The following is a 22,774-nucleotide window of genomic DNA, read 5'->3' as shown; positions in this document are numbered from 1 at the left end:
TTTGGGTATGAATTTTCAAGAAATTCTGTACTTTTTCATGAAAGAAAAGCCGTTTCTACACTAGAATAATACTAGAAATGTTTAAATATCTACAGTAACTGTTATGCGTGGGGTCGGTAACGAACTGAATTTGGTGCGCTATGGTACTAACGGGAGTATATATATAGAAGGGAAGATAGGACCACGTATATTGTAGAGCTAATTGCTGACCGAGAGTTCAGGGCAGAAGACGGTCAGAAGATGCGAATAACTGAGGTTGCAGATGAGTCGGGGTCGATATTTGGGTTGCGCGAGTTGAAAGCGAGCTGTATACACTTAATTACCTGCCTAAATTTACTTACACAATTACCTGCCTAAATGTATAAACTTTGATAAAGTAAGCAAATTACACAGATAAATGTATTTTTTGTGGAACGATGCTGACTTTATGTGGCCTGAGGCAAATATTCTGTCAGTGTGAGTCGCGTTCTCTTTTGTGGCAGTTTGTAATTTTACCAAAAAATACTTTCGTCCACACTGCTCGACCAGTTCCACCGTAGGTGTCCCGCTCGCGTTCGCTACCCCTCGTTTACCGGTTTGTAGCAGCCGCCCGGCCACCCATTCAATAGAAGGAGCAATCGCTTCCAACATAAATACGACGTCACCTGACAGCACTATAAGTGTCAAGGTGCTACATCCAAGATCCCCACTCAGGCACGGAATATAGTTGTTCCAGAGCCGGGGGTCAACATGACTCCTGAAGGTGGACTAGCCGCACTAGTGTACAATATACAACCCATCACCTCAACAATAAGTAGCCTCTGCTGCTGCTTCGTGTTACCCAAATCTTTCATTCTTAATTACACTCAATTTCCTGGTTCTAAATTAATGTAGGACTATGTTATCTAACTCAGGATCCAGAACTTTAACAGCATCATGCCACTGCCGAAACATCCAGTTCACAGTTACTGTCCCTGCTGATACGATACCGCTCAAAACACACCTATGTCACTGTAATCTGTGCCGATACATCCACGGATCATTATGCAGTTTTCATGCGTCCCTACCAACTGGCGTGCAGCCTCAGTTCATTGCTCCATCAAACAAAGATAAACTGACCTTATATGCGCCCACCAGCTGCCCACGATATTTCTGTAGCACATGTGGCTGCCATATTGGGGACCTCGACCAGGATGGACGCTGGTTAATTTCGAGTGCAATATTCGACACTCAAGATCAAGGCTGTTTTAAAATCAACGCACAGATACACGCAGAGACTTCGCAAGATGGTGGACTATCGGCACTGCTCCCGAGAATCGGCAATTCACAAGCGGCTGTCCCAGAACCACCGACGCAACATTCGAATTCAGATTCATCGGCCAAAAAAAGAGAAAGCGATGACTTACTTGCGCAATGCCATTGCGGAGGCGTATCTTTCACCATATCCCGACCGAAAGAGCGATTCCTAGAAACCCCAACAAATCGACTATGGACATCCCCATCAGATTCAACAAAATGGCTAGCATGCCTAGACGTATGTGACGATTGTCGACTAGTCACCGGGACAAACGTCATAGGGTGGATATTTATTCCGACAGATCATATCTCACCGTCTCCAGTTGAGGACTTGCTTATTGGCACTTCCAAGAGCTACCACTCAAGCAAAGACGTGACGAGAACGTTCTGCGGAACATGCGGTGCGACTGTCTTTTATTCCTGCGTTAGTCGGCCGAGTATAGTTGATGTCGCAGTAGGGATTCTACGTGATCCGAAGGGTGTGATGGTTGAAGATTGGGCAGTTTGGCGAACGGGGAGAATAGCGCATCTGGAGAATGGGAGGAGGTATGATGCTGGATTTGCAGAGGCACTAAAGGAGGGTTTTGAGGAGTGGGGGGTTAAGAAGTATGGTAGAATAGTGGATTTTGATATCCCTGGTTGATGATTGAGGCGAGCCTGTCAACCAAGACAGTGGATTCCAGCGGGGTAAGCCTTGTATATACCTTTCGAACGCTGCTGTAGGGATATCAAGATAATGATAATAACTATGGAAACGGCCTTTGCACTCGCATCGACTTAGTTTAACGGCTCACTTTACCCCACCCGCCAAAGAAAAGTTAATATAAGCCATTTCAAGGCAAATGTGAGCGTATTGCAAGGTGATATGAGATTGACAAAAAAAGACGCAGTGAGGCGGAAAATGTCTTACCTGGTAATGACAGCAGCTTGATTAATTTGATTTTAGAGTAGGGCCTATGATGGCGCTCGTCTCTCCAATAACTACATCCACCCAATTTCATATCTCAAAGTCTGTATACTCTTTGCTTTAGTTACAACGCCTCCTTCCTCCCAAAGTTAATTTACTATCAACTATCATCGCCACTGAAAATAAGGCCTCTCATAGCTCTCCAGATTAGCATTGTCAAGGCTCCAAAAATGTGGGTTAAATGTCCACTGAATAGGGAACTGGAAACTGAATGTTTGCTCATATAAGTCAAAGACACTTCAAAGACAGCAATTTAGTGTAATCGACCTAGTGTGAGCTTGCATTTCCAGTGTTGAAAGGGTAACCCGGTATCCAATATACTATCGCCAGGCTATAGTAGTAAGTAGTAGTTGCGTCTACTATTTCAATTTTGGCTACCGCATCAAAGATACGGATCTGACCTGTTGAGATAAGGAACTGTAACCAGCTGAGCCTAAGTCTCACTAAGTGATAATGTGGTTCTGAATTGTCGACTATGTTCTTTAGCAATCTGGCGCACAACCTTCCCCTGTGCGAAGCTGGCTGGACCACTTCAGGGCTGCTCTGTCAGAAATTTCTACAATAAGCTCCTCACACTCCGTACAAACATCCCAAGGCCCTCCATGATGCATGTATACACCGTATCTAGTACCTGTAAAACTTAAGAAAACCATCCCAGTCATGGCAATGCTCTAGATAGTGGGTGCTGCAGAGCCTTGCGCAGCATAGTATCCACACAGACATGAAATGGACCCTCAAAGCCTAACCCACATACAGCGGATCTCGTGGTTCTTAGCTGCCACATCATTTCCTCCAATCCAGAAGATCATGTATGGTCATCGTCACCGAAGGGCCCACTAAGCCTGCCGCTAATGACGTCTGCAGCTAGTTATGCCCTCTTAGCAGCGAGGATTCTCCACTAGTAGCTCTCATTGCTGCTTCTACCGTCATCGCGTCTCCTGTTCTACTTGCCTGTAGCGTAGTACCGTCCACTAATACTCCTATGGCATGTCCACCTAACTAATATGCAGCCCCCACGGCAAGTGCTATTAGATGAATGCGAACATCACGCACGGATCCACTGAATTGTACGCATAGTCATCCTACGCTGACAATACTATAGAGCATGCTACAGTACTTCCTTCATAGCAACCTGCGGCAAGAGGACTTGACGTGTGATAAAACATAACCCCAAGGGTTTATAGCTGGCCATACCGAATAAAATTGGCCTTTTTGTCCACATATGGGACTGCTAGAATGCTTCTTGATACTGGCCATTGACTATTTTCTTGCCACCGGTGCGTGCAGCTGTATTTATCCCTGGTCTAAATCCCTTCATACATTCATTATATACAGCGGAACAGGACCGATATGCATTTGCACGTTGCATAGAGTCCTGTGAGAGTTCAATTACAGCGCGACAGTAGTCTACCATGTCTGTCCAGGTTTGACTATCTGGGCTTGAGGATTCTCCCAGAAGGCTCAATAGCCCAATACACATTGTCTGTTTGTAAGCGTCTGACTTCCCATTAGGTTTCGGTGTATTATCTCCTGTATATCCTGCTTCCAACTTTGCAATCTCGGAACGCAGATCATCCTCTAGGTTTTGACTGACGTTATCGGTATTCAGGTGGGAAGAACCTTCTCGGGTGCTCGTCTCCCCTTCTCCTGAGGACTCTGAGGGACCGTGGCGAGCACTATTAATAGACAAGTTCTCATTGCATTCCATTCTGTACCGGATTGGGAGAAATATACTATATTTGACGCTTCTATTGTCCAAGGAAAGTAACGGTGCTCAGTGTATTAACCAGGACAAATGTTTAGAGACATAAGCATATTTATATGTATCTCACTCACTTGTTACGTGAAAGATTGCGAACTATAATACTGTGCCGCATTCATACTGGATGACAGACTTGAAAGGGTATTTATTCCTTTCCTTTCACCCAACTGCTACCATGAAACTCCGGGATTCGAACTTTATCTTTACCTCCATGCTTCCGAACCAAGCCTCCAGCATGGCCATCGTGAAGATCCGAAGAAGAGGGAAGCGGACAACGTCAAAACAAAGTCTGAAACAGCTGCCACCCCCCGACCCACCCCCCCGGCTCCAGTATATCAGTAAATGGAGATTTGCAGTGCTTAAGATGAAACAACCAATCTCTTGTGATTATGGGAGGCCACATATTCTACTATACGACTCTCGGTAAATTGTTAATATCATTGTCTTAGAGGCAGAGTAATAATAACAATACAACAGAAACGGAGGACCAAAAACCGCAGGTGCTGCAAACTTGTTTATAATCTCCCAAACATGGCTTTTTTTGCCTCGACCCTGGTCTGACAGAATTTAGTTCCATGGTGCACAGTTAACAAAAGACGTCTGTAACATTGCTTACAAATTGTAGTAAACGACTAGTTGAATGTTGTGAGCATCAAAGTTGACTCGGAATAATGCCTATCTCCCGACACGAGCATAACGTTATGACCTAGTCGAACCTAACTATAACAAGTCATCGAGGTCTAACACCAGGCTAGGCATAATATTTCACAAAGAGCATAGTATGGAATTCCATCCACCTGCCTTTATTAGTTACTTAATTTGTAATAGACAACATTCCCGTTTCGGAGACATAACGAGAGCGCGATATTTTCGCCGCAACAATAAATAAATTATAAATTACTGCCTTCCTCACCTCTTTCCCTTTAATCAGAGTTCCAAGCCTGGACAAAGTTCTAAGCAGGGACAAATTCCTGTTTTCCTTTAAACATATCTGATAAATAAACTTCATGTTAAGCTATGCCCCGATTTACCAGCTCTGTCGACGGCGCCCAGCTGTTCTATCGAGACTACAAGCCTCTAGACACAGATGAGTCTAAGGATCAATGCAAAACCAGCGCCCAGCCAGCTCTTGTTTTCATTCACGGATGGCCATACTCATCCCTGATGTATGAAAATATTGCAGTTCCTTTATGTCAGTGCCACAACTTCCGATGCATTGCGCCTGATCGACGCGGATTCGGAAAAAGCGACTGGGATAGCCCTCAGAGCAATGGCAAAATCTCCTATACCGTCTTCGCCCAAGACACGGCTCATTTACTTGAAAACGTCCTCAACGTCGGACCCTTTGTGGTGATTGCATCCAGTATGGGCCCCGGAGAAAGCATATTAGCCTTTGAAGAGAGTGAATATTTCCGACAGAATTGCAAGGTGTGCCTATAACTATTACTGAACACTAGTGAATCGCCCTCTAAATTTATCCAGGGCTTTATATGGATTTCTCCGTCTCTCCCTGGCACGCTTCCCGGTCTGGACAACCATTCCACGGGACCCCAGGCAGTCTGGGACTCAATCCTAGAAAGTCTCGCAACACATCGAGCTGAATATGTCTCTTCCGCCTTGCCGGGTACTCTGGGCGGGAAAACAGCTCTTCCCCTATCTCCTGGGATATTAGGGCAATATGAGCGGATTGTCGAGGATGCTGATGCTCTAGCCATTCAACTCTGTGCTCATATTATAAGATCTGTTGACTTCACAGGAAAGCTGCGGCGACTGGGAGAGAACACTGCAGTTCCTGTTCTCTGTATTCATGGGGATTCCGACAATGGTACGCCATATGAGAGTAGTACGAGGGTGGTGCAGGATATCGTGCCTAGAGTTAAAGTGAGGTTATATGAACAGGGTGCCCATGGTATGCTTCTACTTTTCTTACGAATATCCCAAGACAGCTGGAAGGAATTAACCTGCTATCCTGTCCTGCTTCTCGGCTGCATACTGGTACTAACTGTGGCTCTAGGACTTCAAATCACTCATAGAGAGCGGTTAATTGAAGATATTTTGGGTTTTATTCGAAATGAAGTTATCTCTCCATTGTGAAATAGTCATTCGTTATCTCATCTGTGGCTTCAGCTATTCTCTGAAATATTCAATGCAAAAGAAATAATTTCGAAGGAATAATGTCAGAACAAAGCTAGTCCATATTCGAACATCATGTGAAATACAATCCCGAAAAATAGGGGCCAGCACAACATAATCACACAACACAGTGGTTATTGAAGCTCTAATTGAATAACACACATAATTCTGGCAAATAGCAGGAACACGAGAAGATCAATCCATCGGTAATAGCTTTGGTTACTATCTCACACCGTATATATATTCCGATCGACACAAATGCAGCACAGCTGAAGCACATCTCAACGCTAACTATCAAGATACTTCGTAAGGCACAAAAGAACACGAGAATCAGGACTAAATAAGGCACCTGAAGCATGAATACGATGATCACCTTACCTTTAACTAATAGAGATGTTGATGAGGCTCGTATTTAGATTGGTGTATGCTGCCGATACGAAGCACTAGATGATTATTTTTGTTCCACTTTCTGGTTTTTGTAATGAGCTTGATTGCTTCTAAAATTAAACACAACGATTTAATCTGATTCAACATAATATATATAGCTATCACACTTTTCAGGGAGATGTCAAGTATAATCGAACAACTTTCATTCCTTTAGCTCTTGGTCGTGATTGAATTCGCTCCTTACTGTGTTATATTTTGTATTTGTTTAGACAATCCTTTATTTCTTCTAGTATTAGACCCCTCCCTCTGATTTCTCTCTCTCTTTTGTCTTCTGCTTATTTCACTTACCAAAATGACTACCGAAACTTCACAAAACACCTGGTCCCATTCCTTCTGGGAGTTCTTTACCCCCATCGACACATGTACGTGAAACTCCATCCTACACCTTTAACAAAGCTATGAGTTTTAATTGAATTCTTGAAACAGGTCTGATGGGCTGGTTCTGCCCATGCATACTATTCGGAAAGACACAGGCGCGACTGGAAGACCCTACCTTGAAAGACTACAGTCCCATCAATGACAACGTGAGTCAATACCCTTGCAATATGAATAGCATGGAAGTGAAGTGCTACGTCGCAAACCACGCTATAATAGCTATATTGCTTTCCATCACATTCAAAATATGTGCTATTTATAATACCTACTAACTGGATATTCAACTCAGTGCCTGATCTGGTGTGGCCTCAGCTGCTGCCACGCGAGTTTTCTTATTCAGACGAAGAAACGCGACGATCTGCGCAAGAAGTACGGAATTACCGAGACACGCCTGGAAGAGACGCTGAATATGCAGCCTGGAGATATCCAGAAAAAACATAAAGTTGAGGGCTCACTGGTAGAGGATTGCCTAGGTGCATTCTTCTGTCGCTGCTGTGGGCTTGTTCAGGAGGAGAAGGAGGTGATCTTGAGACAGAGTCAGGTTACAACGGGATACCAGAAGACTCAAGGGATGGAATATGCTTAATTGTTGATTTGATACCCCATGGGCTATGACTGGATCGTTCAAGACTATTCGTGAAGCATATTTATTTTATTTTATCTCTCCTGCTAGAACAAAAAGTGAGGGGTTTCCTCGTCTTGGCTGTGTAGTCTATTGTTAACAATGAATAGAGCCTTCTCAAGTTACGCTCGCGTGGCAGATTTGCCTACCTAGAATATTTGAGACAATATACATTGTGATGGCTAGCAGTTTCCAGCGCCCTTATTATGGTGGTAGCTACAACCTATTATAACGCATTGCATTTATCCCTTTAGGGATCGCGTGGTTGGGAAGAATGATTCGACTTATTCTATTCTACTGCTAGACATTATATTGCCTTGGCTCTTGGTGATCTGGCCCTTCAGATATTAGGAAACGAGATCCTAGCGAAGGTCTTCCGCACTAAGACTTCATGCTTCGGGGAAATGAAGCTGTTCATAGAAATTTAGTCCTTATAACATAACCACCATAAGTTTAATATAGTCAAAGCTCTGCAATCCGAACAAACAGATATAATAACCAGACAGGATAGTAATAAAGCTCAGCATGGCATGCAAGAGCCCGCATAAGTCTTATATTTTGAAGTCTACAACCTGCACAAATAATCCCTTTGCACTTAGTCCCACTGTCAATTTCTTCTAAATCTCCGGCCTGCAGTTCTTTCAACTTCCGAAATCTAACGTGCCAAATAAATTTCCAATATTCTCTATTGCAGATCGTAATTTATTATTATTTTTACAGTGCTAAACAGCAAACTAGTAGGGAGCGGAATTAATTGTATAGGTTACAGAAGGGCGTGGACTAACTATGGTCATAGGTAACCCCATTGATATGTCAGGATGGACCATCGTTTTTGATGTCAACATCGAGAAATTTAATGTGGAAGAGGGATTCGAGGAGGAATAGGAAGTAAATAGTGTGATTCAAAAGCCTGGGGATTTCTCGATCAGTTCCCTGTACTTTTAATCATGAGTGACTGCCAGTCCTATCGATAGACCTAGTAGCTAATGTCTACCAGAGGCTCGATTACCCAATTCAAGTAGGCCTTGCACTTAAATCTGGACCCATATTGTTACAACACCTGACAAGTGTCGAACATTCTGACTTCAATGGATACGACTGGACTAAAACCAGCAATTTTATCTCGGCACTATCATGGCAAAATGGTATACTGAAGCCGACAGCGTGATGAGCGATCACAGGAAATGTACCATCGCCTACGGTCTAGAAACCGCAAAGCCTGAGACGAAGTACGACCAACATTCCCACCTACGGCGTTGGAGTTCCAGACCTACAGGTACATTGGTCTCAGACAGAACGCTCCAGAGGAGGGTCTTGAAAAATGTTGACAAAAATATGTTGCTGTATCTGCAGATAACCGACCATCAGGCTTTGTCCAAGAAGGCAATCCTGAACTACTCCAGTAACTTCGTTAGCAGCGGCATGGACCGCACCATTTGCATCTGACGGGATATCTTCAGGGACAGTTATCTCCTCCGACAAGCGGCACCGCTGCTAAATACCTTTAATTCGTATACGTATGTCTGGGTGGCCAAAGCCGATGTGAACCACCCCATCGCAACTACTTGGTCCCTGAGGATGATTCAGATTATAGCGCTCCAGGTTTGTATAACGAGAAGGCCAGCGCTGCGACCCTCTGGAATGGATATGGGTGCCTTCCCAGGGGAACAATCTTACCACGAGATAGGCAAATCCTAAGGAGAGTCTTGTCGTACTAATATCATGTAAGAACATGCTGAGCTGCATCGCACGTCACTGACTGAACCGTACATCTATGTGTAACAACGAACACGCTGAAAGCTCAACGAGGAAACGAACGAGATTGACGCCAGTGAAAAAACTGACGTTCTTGTCCTGTTAAAATCCAACTGCTACACAGCCAATAAATTAGAGTTACAGTTACACGTAAGTACTCTTATCACCGGATATCTATTCGGCAGGGAGGATATTCTGTCTTATATCAATAGCATGCACATGTGGATGACCTGGAGTACGAAAATCGCGCTCGACTCAATAGAGGAATGTGGTCTAAAAATCTCTCTGAATCTGCCTGACAACCTCTCTAGGTTTTCAAAGCGGATTCGGAACACCGCAGGCTTGAATCAAATAGATAGCGTGAAAAGGATGTGTGAAGGTGTTAAAGATAGTTAGGTGACCAAGATGACGAGCATTCCTTTTGAACAGTGCAGCAGAATCTAGAGAAGGGTCTGACCAACGCAACTCAATTCGTCGTTCAACCACCGTAATGCGCTCTTTAAAACAGTGCGGATCTTACGATCTAGGTAGGTTATAGAATGTAGATGATATGGTGGATATATTAGGTTTTGATGTTCTTTTGTTGTCTTGAGCTTTGATATGACAATCTCTATACTGCATTAGACTGATAAGGAATTGTAAGCACATTAAATCGTATCATCCTGCTCCCGCTTCATCGTAGAGTACATAATTCAGCTGAGCCAAACAGCATATAACGTCTTAGAGGCATCACCTCCCCCTAACCATCTCATACCGAGAACTTAGCATGTACGAACCATTCTTTCCCATCCCCGCCCCATTATATCCCCCCTGATCTCCTGTATTAGACCTCATATGCCAAACCGCATCCCCCCACTGTCCCTTCCACACCCACCCAGGGTGCAACACCGTCAACGCAATAACCGCAATAGCAATCATCGCCCCCTCCAACACCATAAACGTAACTTCATCATTCGCCAAATCCCCACCAAGCCCCGCGGACAACTCCGCACACCGAAACACAGATCTGACAATAATCGTAAATGTCGCGACCGCCAACCCCACCAGGAACCACCGAAACGAGGCCGTTGCCCTCAGCCCCTCAAAGTAGACATTGAACTCATACTCCGGGGCGCGTCGCACCCGGACCGCGAAATCCGCACACAGCACCGTGAACAGAAACAGGCTGAAGACTTGCCATGATACGCCCGTGACCATGATATTAGTGCCGAGTTTGGCCACGTCCTTGGTATCTGCGATGCAGGCGATCGCGCCACCGACGGCCTGGAGAACTAGAGCGACAAAATCACATGTGATGAAGAGAATGGTGTAGGTGCGGGCGCGCAGGAAGGAGATTTTCTCGCCGTAGGCGATCACGAGGCGTGAGAGACAGAGGTAGATTGCTGCAGAGAGGAAGGCGGGGCCGAGAGTTAGGCAGACGAGGTACCTAATATGATCTTGTCAGAATGTTGCACTGTGTTGGAAAGACAGGAAATGGGGGTTAGGTTTATTGTACATTAGAAAAGGGTCGGCCTTGAAGGGGTTATAGTGCATTTGAATACGGGCTATATATCCTATGATTTCGAGAATCAGACCACCCAGCATAGCAATCATGTAGCTCCATGTTTTGGCTTTGGTGCCGAAGGATAACTGGATAATAAGGGCGAGGGCAAACAGTACAACGAAGAAAACATTTCCGCCGAAATTAGGCACGTAGCGCACGGTGGCCAGTTCTATTGGGCATGTGTCGAGGGTGCAGAGATGGGGGTTCGCCAGGAGAGTTGCGTTGGGCGTTGGGGTGCCCATAATTGCGGTGGAATTTCCCTGTCGGGCAGTTTGATCAGGAAATGGAAGAATCAGAGAATTTGATGGATTTTTATCAGTTTTCTATTCCTTTCTTGTTCTTAGGCTTGTTGGGGCTCGAAAGAGCCGATTTCGCAAGGATTGTTCACTACGAAGGATCCAGGAAGAGGGCAGAAAAACTGAGCATCCTCAGACACTTAGATTATCTACGGACATGAATTAGCCCAAACCAAGCCTCATTGTGATCATTCAAACATGAGACGCAACCCCTGAGCCATACTTTGGAGCCAGGAGGATTAAAATTAGGGCTGGTACTGCGGGCTGTAATTATTGGCTGTTCCCAGCCTAGGCTGTTTCGGGGACAACAGAGGCCCAATCTGGCAATGATCGCCAACTTTATTTTGCACCACGTTGACCCAAATGTAGGCATCCTTGTGACTTCAGCCTGGTTGACTTTCAGGTCCTATGCTCCTCTCTGGGGCTCAATCTCTCTACATTATTCATGATAAGTTAATTGTCACATTGTGATGGCCGCATGCAGTTTTAGACATAGACTATCGGGATGCATAAGCTACTATGCAGAACAAACAGGAAGTCGTGCTCAGGTTTCACGTGTTTCACGTGTTTCCGGTTTGTTTCCAAGGATTTTCAAAGCATTTATCAAAGTTGGGGTGGTTACATAATTTTCTGTCGTGGTATTTAACCACTATAAATACTATTCGCTTCCCCCCATAAGTTTCTTTGATAAATATCAGCCATCCGATCATTCGTCGGATCATATCATATCTATCCCGGTATATGGGACTATGTAGTGTTTTTTTGAGACGTGTGTCTCTGTATTTGTGGAAGTACTATCATTTACTATCATTACAGTGCTACGAGAATGTTCAGTTAAAGACTCAGATAATACAGTCCGTCATAGCCCTTGGTTTACTTGATCTTTTGATTTCTTTTCCTATTTCCTGATAGATTTGTCGCTCTCAATTGTGTTCGGAATTAGGTTATTCAGCCTCAAGAGCTACCGATTGTGCTAACAAGGTCCTTACTAGTAAGAATCCAGCAAGTTCGACTGCATATAATAGCCTAAATGACACTATATGCTGAAATCGAACTGCCTCATCTAGATGCTAGGAGAATTGTTAATATTAGGCACGATTAAAATAATTATAAAGCTGCTTTGATCTGTTTTTAGGGTTCAACTATCTGATATTGTATATCGCCCTAATAGAATGAGCCCCCCAACCACCCAGTGACATACAGCCCGCAAGTATTATTTCCCGGTGATCCTCCCCATTCTTATAATCTCTAGAATGGGCTTGAGCTGTTATTTTCATGGAAATTAGTGAACTCTGGATTCCCGTTACATGCAGCTGACTCTATAATATAAATGCTTTAATGTATCTATGCTTAATTTACTAGAATTTCAAACTATATCGCCAAAACTGAGTCTAGCTATATCTGCCAAACATTAAATATCAATTGACATAATAAATCTACAGTGCCACACACGCAACCGATAATACCTATATAGATTATATATTATATACTTAATAGCAAGGTTAATGTTAACCTATGGACATTAACCCAACAATTTACCCGTCTCAACGCTCATGTCTCCCCTTATCACTCGGCCACGAGACACAGGTATAACACTAAGCAACTCCTTTGCATGCATATCCTTGACATTGTTCATACTTATGGCTGTCGAAATAATTACAGATGCCTCGGATGGAAAGGCATAAGGCGTACACCCATGCTCCACGTGAAACATAGAACGTCAAGCTCCTACCGCAAGCCTGGTGATACCACTCTTGATAACTTGATTACCCGATGTGATAAGACCATGGTGAACAATTGGGTCATTGGAACGTGGTGATCGGTGGATCACTTTCTTCTTGTCACAGTTCGTACATGAGGAGCTGTGACTGGAGTGGTCATAGTCGGCTTGCTAAAGTACGTTCGAGGCCAGGCATGAGATTTCCTCCATCATCCCGGGATAACGGGCAGTTATTTCGTCCAAGCAAGCCAAAATTTTGTAGCCATACGTATCATGCTCCGCCTGTATCTTAGCCACCCCGGCTAAGAGTTCTACCATTGGAAAGTTCACAAATTGGCTCTGGAATTTCTTCGTGGCTATGATCTCCCACACTTTGATTCAAGATCTGGCCTGAAAAGGCTACCTCGTCTTCATGTGTTTCAACCAGGTCTTCGTGCGGTAAGTCCAGCCGACTGTAATTTACTTTACCTCCCCAGATGGAAAATGTCATACTAATCATGACGGACTCGATTAGATTACCTACTTCTTCTATCCTGAACGGCCAGCCTGAGGGAGCTTTGTTGAGTGTATGGCCTAAATTAGTTCCATCTCGGCGGGCTTTTCCAAGGTCATACTTGATCATACCTCGATGTTTTGAAGTGGGGGTTCCAGCAACATCTCCCAGTCGTACGTCTTGCTCACCTGGGGAGCCACCACCAATTCCCACCATCAAGAGAAACCTCAGGTCTTGAACGTTTCCAACATTGCAGTCGTGTGCAATGTTGAAAACCTTGAGGGGCTAATCAGCCGGCGAACACTCCAAGACAATATTATGAGACCCTATGCGCGTGTCGAGCTTTTCTCACTTGTGGTCAATGATTTTGACCTTATGGTCTCTTGTCTCTGATCTGAGACACGCAAGGGCAATCTCCTTTGGCCTTTCAGCTAGACCTGGGAGTATCGCCAGCTTTCGGAGTCGAAATGATCTTTTATTTTGGATGTAATTAGCAATCCATTTCGAGGAGAACAATTCTGGCTCCTTTGTTCCACCAAAAATTGCATCCATGGTCTCTTGGCCGTGTATATATGTGAAATGGTGAACTGCTTCACTGACTGTTTCATTTCTCCATAGTCCAAGCACGAGGCTCCAAATCCACTCTTCAGTTGGAAGCTTCGACCCACATGTGGTGCATATTTTGCAAAAGTTGGTTTGAGACCATGTATCTCTTTCTCCAGCTCCATCTTTTTTATACTCAGCCCCATTTTACTTGTCGTGAATAGTTTTATAAAACTAGCACAGACTCGTATACCACTGTACTACTTCGGTCCAGCTCTCTCGCTCATATACTACAAATATCTTTGGGCACCTCGGGTGCCCTGATTCTCTCGCAAAGGGCTTTCGGTTGGGTTGTCTGCTCCTATTGTGCCTTTGTTCCTGGGAAATCCCCTGAGATCTTCATCTTGAGATCTGTATGCTTTAGAATATCTTCGCCTTCGCCGTCTTGTCCAAAATTTGTGATTAAACTAGCCTTGTGCCTTTAGGGGTTTCTTTGCCACGTGTAAACTGTCATAGGGCTTTTAGCCTAGCCACGAGGAGTTCATGGTTTCTCTGTTAGGCTTCAATGGCAATGTAAAGCGTTCCATTGTGGATAGGTTCTAGATGGCATAATAAGACATTTGATTAGAAGTGTACCAATCTTCTTGTAAATATTGGTGGCGGGGCTCCAGTAAAATCTGAAGGTACCGGTACATATATTTTTCACTGGGAAGGAGCTACTTGTGTGATTCATGCTCCATTGTTCACAATGCTTGCTATGCATCAATGGAATATCTCTCTATCTGTTATAGCATACCAATATGAGAGTAACACTGTTAAGACAAAACACAAGCCTCGATATCGATGATATAATTGATCAGAAAAGTGCCATTTAGCTTTAGAGGAAACTAGCAAACAGCACGGGCTTTAGCACAGCATCTTTGAAAGTGTTTCTCTCTAATCAATCAAGAAATAAGAAAAAGAGTAAGGAAACATATCAGGAAACAAAGATGAAGTAAGAGAAAGAGAAGGAAAGGTGTAAAAACTATGCTGGTAAACAATCACTGGTCAATCAATTTCACTTCACTACGTACCACAGCAAAAACAAACAGCTTCCCAAATTACAGTGGAAAACTCCTCTACCTGCAGTAGTTTGCTAAGATTTACATACATTCTATCATTATTACTGTTTATTTCTATATTGGATATCCAGAAACTTTATATTCCCTTTGTCCCCACCTATAGAAACCTGTCCATCTAAAATTCTTTTTAGAAATGGGACACTTTACACCATAGACAATTCCAAGTAATACAACAAGATGAGTAGTGCTCAATGAACATCTCGAAGTTGTCTCATTCCTTATTCAAGTTGACGTATATGATGGTGTAAGAGGTAGATGCAAACCATGTGACATGTTGGCGGGGTAATTAAATGTGTGGTCATAGAATGTCATCAATATCCACCCCATAACCATTTCTACTCGATCCCACATACGGCATCACGTGTAGTTCAAATAATTCAGCCATTTGTCTCAAGTCTGATTTTCAGAAAACGATGAAAGACCTTCTCACGAATGGCAATTATTCGGATATGAAGATAACCTGTCAATAGGTCACAGTTTAAGTCCACCGCGCCATTGTATGTACGCAGTTGGACTTTTTTAAAAGTGCTATAAGCGGCAGTTTTGTGGTAAGTTAGAGTACTTGCGTGTTGAAATCGGTGGCTTATAGTTTAAAGGAATCGTTGGAGCAGACTGTCGACCTACTTGATGATGATCCACACATTACTGAACAGGTTCTTTCCTATCTATATATACGAGACTACGAAGAGACTAGGCATAATACTTACCTGGATGGCGAAGAAATAGAGCAACACTATACGACTTCTACCGATGGCCCAAATATAAAGAACTCCAAAGACACCCCAGCAAATGTGAATCCAACAGAATGAGAGTCAAGGCTACAACAATGTTGGAGTCTATATCGCTGCAGACAAATTTGGTATAGAAAACTCTCGCTTACTATCAGCTTGCTCAGTGGGGTAGTGCTCATTGATAGGCCGCAACATTTCCTGATGGCATTCACATCCGTCCCTCCACATGATGTGTCTTCGAAATATTTTTGGTGGTATAATATCACGAAATCTTTTTATTCTTGTGGAACAGGGGCCAATTCACCAGCTTATTGTGGAATTTGGTAGCCTTGGCTCTGCAATTATTGAGATGTTGGCGAATACTAGTATGGTCAAGCGGATAGCGGGCGAGGAGACAAGCGTTCTTAAAAGTACTGCGCGCACTTTAAATACGCTCCCTCATTGTAGGAATTGCTCAAGATGAGGATGGAAAACGGAGAGTATCAATATGACACTATCCGCTGTGCTGTTTGCAGGACTAAACATTAATATATTAAAATATACGTGTCTGACTACATTTCGAGCTTATTATAGCCTACAAGAAACGAGGAATAATTCAATAAACACTTATAAATCAGAACAGCTATATAAATTTCCACCTCGGATACCACATTAAAAAGCATGCAAGGAGAGACTAGGTTGCCGCATTGTGGGCAAAAGGATTGACTGTGAGGACACTTCATGTACTTTCACTCTTCGGATGGGCCGCCTATTTCTTCTCTCATAACCCAAGAATTCTGTTCAAGGCCGCCTGGCGGACAGAGATTTCACTACCAACGTTCCCCTATGCTACTCCCTAGTCGTCATAATTATCAACGATGTCTCCATAATCGGTGCTAGCCTCTCCAGTCTAACCCTCGCCTTACCTCTCCATCAACAATCGATTCCCTGTACAGTCTACGAGGTCCAATCCACACCTGAAAACATCCGCAGTGGAGTTATCTTATCCCCTAAAACGCTCCGAGTCCTGAATAAGCTAGACATCTACAGGCACATCCAAGACTAGGGTCACAAAAGCAAAGTATTCCGGTTCCGAACTCGGGATAACCAGCTAGTGGACTCGTATGACATCGGCCATGAGGGAAAATACGGCTACAAGGGGTCTGTGGATCTGTCGATCCACAATCATCAGCAAGTTTCTGGCTGCGTTTTGGGAACGAAACGTCACGGTTGGCTACGGGAAGAAGTCCGTGTGAGCTCTCTCCGAGTCAGAAATGCAGGCCACATGGGATTTCTCCGGCGGAAGTGTCGGTCGAGCTGGATCTCTGGATGGTGCTGATGGGATTCATTCCCGTATGCGCGAATACCCCTATCCAGAATCGAAGCCGGAGTTTATAGGAACTGTCTCAGTTGCTGCTACTATACCGAATAGCCAGGTGAATGTCCCGAAGGGATATCACCTCCCTGTGACGATTATGAGCAAGACGCACGGTAGATTGTCCTGAAGACTCTTTTCTATGTGGTCTCTCTTTTCCACATACCAACGCTGGTGATATTTTAGTGCCTTATACTAATTTCGAATGTTTTCCGCAAAGTAACTAGGGTTAATAATTGTAGCTTAAAAAGTTAATACTCCATATTGCTGGAGGATGTTTGGCACTAAGACATTCTTAGGCTAATAAACACCTAATATTGAGGTGGATGCAAAATGTGACTTTATTTATGTAAGTTGCCAAGCAGGTAACAAATCTTTTGTTTCACAAACCAGATAATAATAAGAGTTCCCTGACCCTACCTTCACCTCGTACTTCATAGGGATTTGGTGGGCATTAGAATCCCCAAAGATCGTTCCTTTTTAGCCATGACTTAGTAAACCAGGCTTGTGCATGTCATTGGAGCCTTGGCTTTCACTGCACAAAATCGCGCATTAAACACGGTACTGAGCAGCAGTTCTGGGTGTTCCCAACAATTCATATACCAAGCTTGCGCTAAGGTATCTTATTATTCATCAAAATTCAACATGCCTGTTCCTGCTCAGCAGAATGTCTTCTCTGCTAAGGTCCGGTGTATACGGCGTTGTTCTAGTTTACGCCACAGAAACTTAGTCCAGGACTCAGAAGGGAAAAAACAGCAAAAATGCACCTTCCGGGATGGTTTTCTCCACGTTAACCTCGTGAAACTGGTTTAGCTTTAGGTAAGTAATAAATGCCTCACCACAGTGGCTTGTAGACGCAGTGTAACGTAGGCTATGCTGTTGGTCAAGTTGGCTACACCATAGTTTCTCTCCGGGTTCTAGAAAGCTGAAGAAAAACTTTTTTTTAATCCTTTACATATGGGATATACTCATAGGGTAGAAAGTCTAGATCCAGCACCTAAGTGCGTATTACAATCTATAGTGGCATTGACGGTTCCATCAGTGGACTTTCCTTGGACAAAACTATCATGCATCCTCTCCCCTCTCTGCTGCGGAATATTTGGAATTGCATATCATACTGAAACCTTCACTTTTAGTGGATGCCATATTTAAACTAAACTTTTTGCCGTTCTCCATTCAGCAAACCTGGAGTACTCCAGACTAATGCCCCAATCTGTGGAGAGCAATACAGTAAAGGCGGCGTTGGACTGGATAGTGGACCATGCATGGCCCCTGGCTCGTTCAGAGACCCCGAAAAGGGAATCAGTCGGGTTTCCTTGAATTGTTCCTAAAGGACGATCCCATTCTAGTCTCGGGGCTTTCCCGTGGATTGATCAATTAGTAGCTCCGACAGAGCGAATCTAGCCTATAGGGGAAGATCAAGCTTACTTTTAGGTAATGCCAAGTTCGTCACACGGGCGATCGTCTGTAGGGAAGAATTCAGGCTTCGAAGGAATCTTTGACAGTCTACTTTTAGCTAGGGCTTTGGTACTAGTCAAATCTGTCTTATTTTAGTTCCCTGATAAAGCTGGTGTCTTGGGGTATTAGACTACGTTTATTCCCGATTTTCGGAGCGCATTGTGACGGGATGGAATTTCTATATAATGTCGTTGTTTAATAGCATATAGAAGTTCTTAGAATCAGAGGTGAAACTCGTCGTACAATCACCACATGGAGAATTGGAAGATTTATAGTTACGGAGTACTCCGTAGACCTTGGGGTAATGGGGATTTACTCCACTGCAGAACAGCCTCATGTTTTACTCTTTGCCCATCTCCCCAGAGTTCCTATGCAGGATGATGCCACTAATGCGTCAAAATGGAAAGTGTTACGAATCAATATCCTAACGCTTACCCTTTTTGTGCACGGGCAGGTAACGAAGTGGGGGGTAAGATGAGGCATCTAGGGACGGAGAATATCTACCAAAGGGCACATAATTCTCCGTTGATGTACATCTTCAAATTACAATATCAGATGACCCCATTCTCCTGTTTCCCATACCTCTTATTCCTGATCAGAACTCCTAGGCCAAATCCATCGAAATGCCAATAATAATGCCAGGACTAGTTTTCATCTCCGTGGGTAATACCTCCAATTTCGTGGCACCGATTAGAATACCTTTATTCGGGAACTTGAGCTCAGCGTAAGAGAATATTGACTAATTCAGTCCATGTCAAGTGCACATTCCGTACCCATCCGCATACCCCGCAGAATTCTGGGGAGACCAGATGATTAATAACGGGAGACTATCTAGCATCGCCACCCCAACACTTGCCAATTGAAGAGGAAACCAGACCCACGTCGCAACGCGGTGTCGTACCATATATCCAGACTCGCTGATAGGCTACAGTTGTAGTAGTTCATGTCTCGGCTAGTCCCAATATGGATTAGGATCCACCACATACCTAAACCGGGTTGGCTGGACGGGCAGGTTATGCCGCATGCGGTTCACCGTCCTAGATAACGCCACAGAGTCTTATTAGTCAAGTAAAATCTTTTATTTGTTCATTTTTGCCTTCGATACACAGTTCCTTGAGCGCCCAGCCGGGCCGCGAAGTTAGATCCTGCACGCCAAGGTAAAGTCTGTTTCTTTATTCTTCACTGCCGTTTTTCCACCGGTCGATTTTTTTTTTTTTTTTTCTATATGTAAACCACCTGCCTACCCCAGTGTCTACTTTCCCTACCCCTCCACCACCTCCTCCCATCCTCGAAAGGCAACTGCCTCGACTTGGAGCAGCGGACCCTTCTCTCTTTCTCTCTGCACCCTGCCCCACCAAACTTTATTTCCCATCATGGGTTCGACGCACGAGATCTCCGAGTCCGGCAATAAGCCCATGGAGGAGAATGAGAAAGTCGATCTCTCCAGCCCTCCTCAGTACGAGGGGGTCGCTGTTGGTGAGATGAAGTTGACAGACGAAGAAAGGCACATCTACGAAAGTGGTGTCCAAAAATTCAGCCGTCTAGGCTGGAAGCGCCTGACGGTTGTCCTCATCGTGGAGGCTGTTGCTCTGGGCAGTTTATCCATTCCTTCCTCATTCGCGACACTGGGTATGGTCGCCGGCGTGATCTGCTGCGTCGGCCTCGGTCTCATAGCCATCTACACCAGCCACGTTATCGGTCAAGTCAAATTGAAGTATCCCCATATCGCGCACTACCCTGATGCGGGTCGACTTATAATGGGTCGTTTCGGTTATATCCTCGTCTACATCATGCTTGGTCTCGAACTCCTTTTTCTTACCGGTTCACACGCCCTTACCGGTACGATTGCATTTGTCACAATTAGCGAAAGCAACGTCTGCTCTGTTGTTTTTGGAGTCGTTTCAGCAATCATCCTCCTGCTCCTTGCTGTGCCTCCCAGCTTTACGGAAATGGCCATCCTAGGCTACATCGATTTTGTGTCCATTATCGCCGCTATTGGAATAACCATCATCGGGACTGGCATCAGTGCCACCAGCTCCCCGGGAGGTCTATCGAGTGTCAATTGGTCCGCTTGGCCCAAGGACGACATCACATTCAGCGACGCCTTCATTGCTCTTTCCAACATTATCTTCGCTTACAGCTTTGCGCTCTGCCAGTTTTCCTTCATGGACGAAATGCATACTCCCAAGGACTACATCAAGTCCATCTGGGCTCTGGGTATCACCGAAATCACCATCTACACCCTCACCGGTGCCCTGATTTATGCGTTCGTTGGCCAGGACGTGAGAAGCCCTGCTCTGCTGTCGGCCGGTCATACGTTGAGTCGAGTCGCTTTTGGCATCGCTCTGCCTGTTATTTTCATCTCTGGTTCCATCAACACCGTTGTATTGGGCCGTATGATTCATGGTCGGATCTATCGGGATTCGCCCATCCGATTCATTAACACCAAGATGGGCTGGTTCACCTGGTTGGTGGTGATCACTGTCGCTACTATCCTTGCGTTTGTCATTGCCGAAATCATCCCCTTTTTCTCGGACCTGTTGTCCATCTGCTCTGCTCTCTTCGTCTCCGGCTTCACTTTCTACTTTCCCGCTGTGATGTGGTTCATGCTTATCCGCGAGGGCGACTGGACGAGCCCGAAGAATCTGGGACTGGGTGCGCTCAACTTGCTCTGCTTCCTTATTGGTATCATCACACTGGGTGCGGGTACTTATGCCAGTGTTAATGACATTGTAAGTGTACTGCCCTCTCTCCACCAGTATGTTGCTAACATAATCTGCAGATTCTCAATTACCAACATGGTAGCGTGCGAGGTGTTTTTACCTGCGCTAATCCCAGCTAGTTTTTCCCTTTACGGTTATGATGTGTGGAGCGGGTAGACTTGCGAGCCTGTTCAAGGCGTTTGAAGCATCCGGTGTTGTCAGTGATATTCAGCGCCCACCATCAATGATTTTACATTTGTAGATAGACTTGATTCAGCGACATCGTATAGACCAATTGAGCACATACTGCGTGAATTTCATGGACGTCCTAATATTCCATGACGAATCTAGCATTAAAATATAGGATAAATTTAATTTAAATCTCTGCAAGTAGAATCTAGACAAAAGTTTTATTTAGCACTATTGCCAAAATGGCGGGCGCTAAATAGTCTAATTTAGTCTACTTCACACCTAACCATGGAAGCCTCCAAATAAGGTACATTCAATATTGTTTTATAGTAGAAAGTTATTTCAACCGTTCCATACTATTTCGTTAAATTATCAATATCAGAACATGTCCTGTATGGCGTATGCATCAAACAAAACCAAAAAGGATTGGCCCCAGAATGAAGTATCAGCTTATCTCTGAGTAGATAAGATAGCATTATTAATAGGTTTCACACATAGTTATTATATTATACCACTTTAATCGTCTGGTCTCGACTCAATTGTCCGGATTTTCCGGATTGTATTACCTGGGTTCCAATATTCTCCGGTATTGATTAATATCTCGTGTGATGTATGTATGATGTTATTAGATGAGAAGGATTTTACATCATTGTGTCGTCATTGTGCAGGTGATGGAATGTAGTAGAACAGTGGAACAATCGAAGCAATCCTTGCACATTCCTTAAAGTGGGTCTGCAGTATGGAAAATAAGTAATATTGGGTATTTTATTTGGGTTGTCAAGCTGGGCTTGGTATAGTTTTGGAATACCCTTGGTTTATCTTGGATTTTATATAGATTGGTTTATAAATAAATATGCGGGGATAAGTTTTACATGTACCTGAAAGATTATTGTTTTTTTTGGATTGCCCTTACATTGTTGACTTAAACAATATGTTCTCTGTTCACTTCTATTCTATTTCGCAATCACACCCAGTCAAGATATATCCATCCTAGAACTTGACTACGACCCCACCGCCCCCCAAAAACCTCCTCCCAAGGAAACCATCTAGACGATAGATTTCTACTCAGTAAATCTCATTAGAACAGGTGGTAATAAGTATCTCAAGGTTTTAGAATATATTTCAGGTTGTTTTGTTTCGGTGGTATAGATACCGAGAATGCGTAATGTGGTTAGGCTGTCGCATTTAAATAGTGTAGCTCGGTTGGCTACTTTGCTTGGCTTAATTTCATGACATACTAACATATGGCCAGATGGATGCTAGACTTGGTAGCTTTTTTTTATAGATC

At 44.1% G+C, this 22,774-nt stretch overlaps 5 protein-coding genes across 5 annotated transcripts; 4 read left to right on the top strand and 1 right to left on the bottom strand.

Annotated features, from left to right (window-relative positions):
* Window positions 1-5,021: 5,021 nt before the first annotated feature.
* Window positions 5,022-6,098, top strand: ATNIH1004_003495 (alpha/beta fold hydrolase; the record flags this gene model as incomplete). Its single annotated transcript, XM_033568172.1, has 3 exons — window positions 5,022-5,432; window positions 5,487-5,913; window positions 6,019-6,098. The coding sequence occupies 3 exons, from the start codon at window positions 5,022-5,024 to the stop codon at window positions 6,096-6,098; spliced, it is 918 nt and encodes a 305-aa protein (XP_033430167.1).
* Window positions 6,099-6,876: 778 nt separating this feature from the next.
* Window positions 6,877-7,545, top strand: ATNIH1004_003494 (PLAC8 family protein; the record flags this gene model as incomplete). The annotated part of the gene is made up of 3 exons (XM_033568171.1): window positions 6,877-6,946; window positions 7,011-7,108; window positions 7,249-7,545. 3 exons carry the CDS (start codon window positions 6,877-6,879, stop codon window positions 7,543-7,545), a joined length of 465 nt encoding a protein of 154 aa, XP_033430166.1.
* A 1,170-nt stretch (window positions 7,546-8,715) lies between these two features.
* Window positions 8,716-9,027, top strand: ATNIH1004_003493 (uncharacterized protein; the record flags this gene model as incomplete). Its single annotated transcript, XM_033568170.1, has 1 exon — window positions 8,716-9,027. The coding sequence occupies one exon, from the start codon at window positions 8,716-8,718 to the stop codon at window positions 9,025-9,027; it is 312 nt and encodes a 103-aa protein (XP_033430165.1).
* Window positions 9,028-10,028: 1,001 nt separating this feature from the next.
* Window positions 10,029-11,121, bottom strand: ATNIH1004_003492 (RTA1 domain-containing protein; the record flags this gene model as incomplete). Its single annotated transcript, XM_033568169.1, has 3 exons — window positions 10,029-10,032; window positions 10,211-10,762; window positions 10,832-11,121. The coding sequence occupies 3 exons, from the start codon at window positions 11,119-11,121 to the stop codon at window positions 10,029-10,031; spliced, it is 846 nt and encodes a 281-aa protein (XP_033430164.1).
* Window positions 11,122-19,968: 8,847 nt separating this feature from the next.
* Window positions 19,969-21,559, top strand: ATNIH1004_003491 (putative amino acid transporter; the record flags this gene model as incomplete). Its single annotated transcript, XM_033568168.1, has 3 exons — window positions 19,969-21,327; window positions 21,378-21,396; window positions 21,438-21,559. The coding sequence occupies 3 exons, from the start codon at window positions 19,969-19,971 to the stop codon at window positions 21,557-21,559; spliced, it is 1,500 nt and encodes a 499-aa protein (XP_033430163.1).
* Between the last annotated feature and the right edge of the window lie 1,215 nt (window positions 21,560-22,774).

This window comes from Aspergillus tanneri (genome assembly GCF_003426965.1).
Source record: "Aspergillus tanneri strain NIH1004 chromosome Unknown AapTan_1_pilon_pilon_pilon, whole genome shotgun sequence".
In the NCBI taxonomy this organism is placed as follows: Eukaryota; Fungi; Ascomycota; class Eurotiomycetes; order Eurotiales; family Aspergillaceae; genus Aspergillus; species Aspergillus tanneri.
The sequence above is the reverse complement of the archived record's forward strand: the minus strand, read 5'-3'. Positions and strand labels throughout refer to the sequence as shown.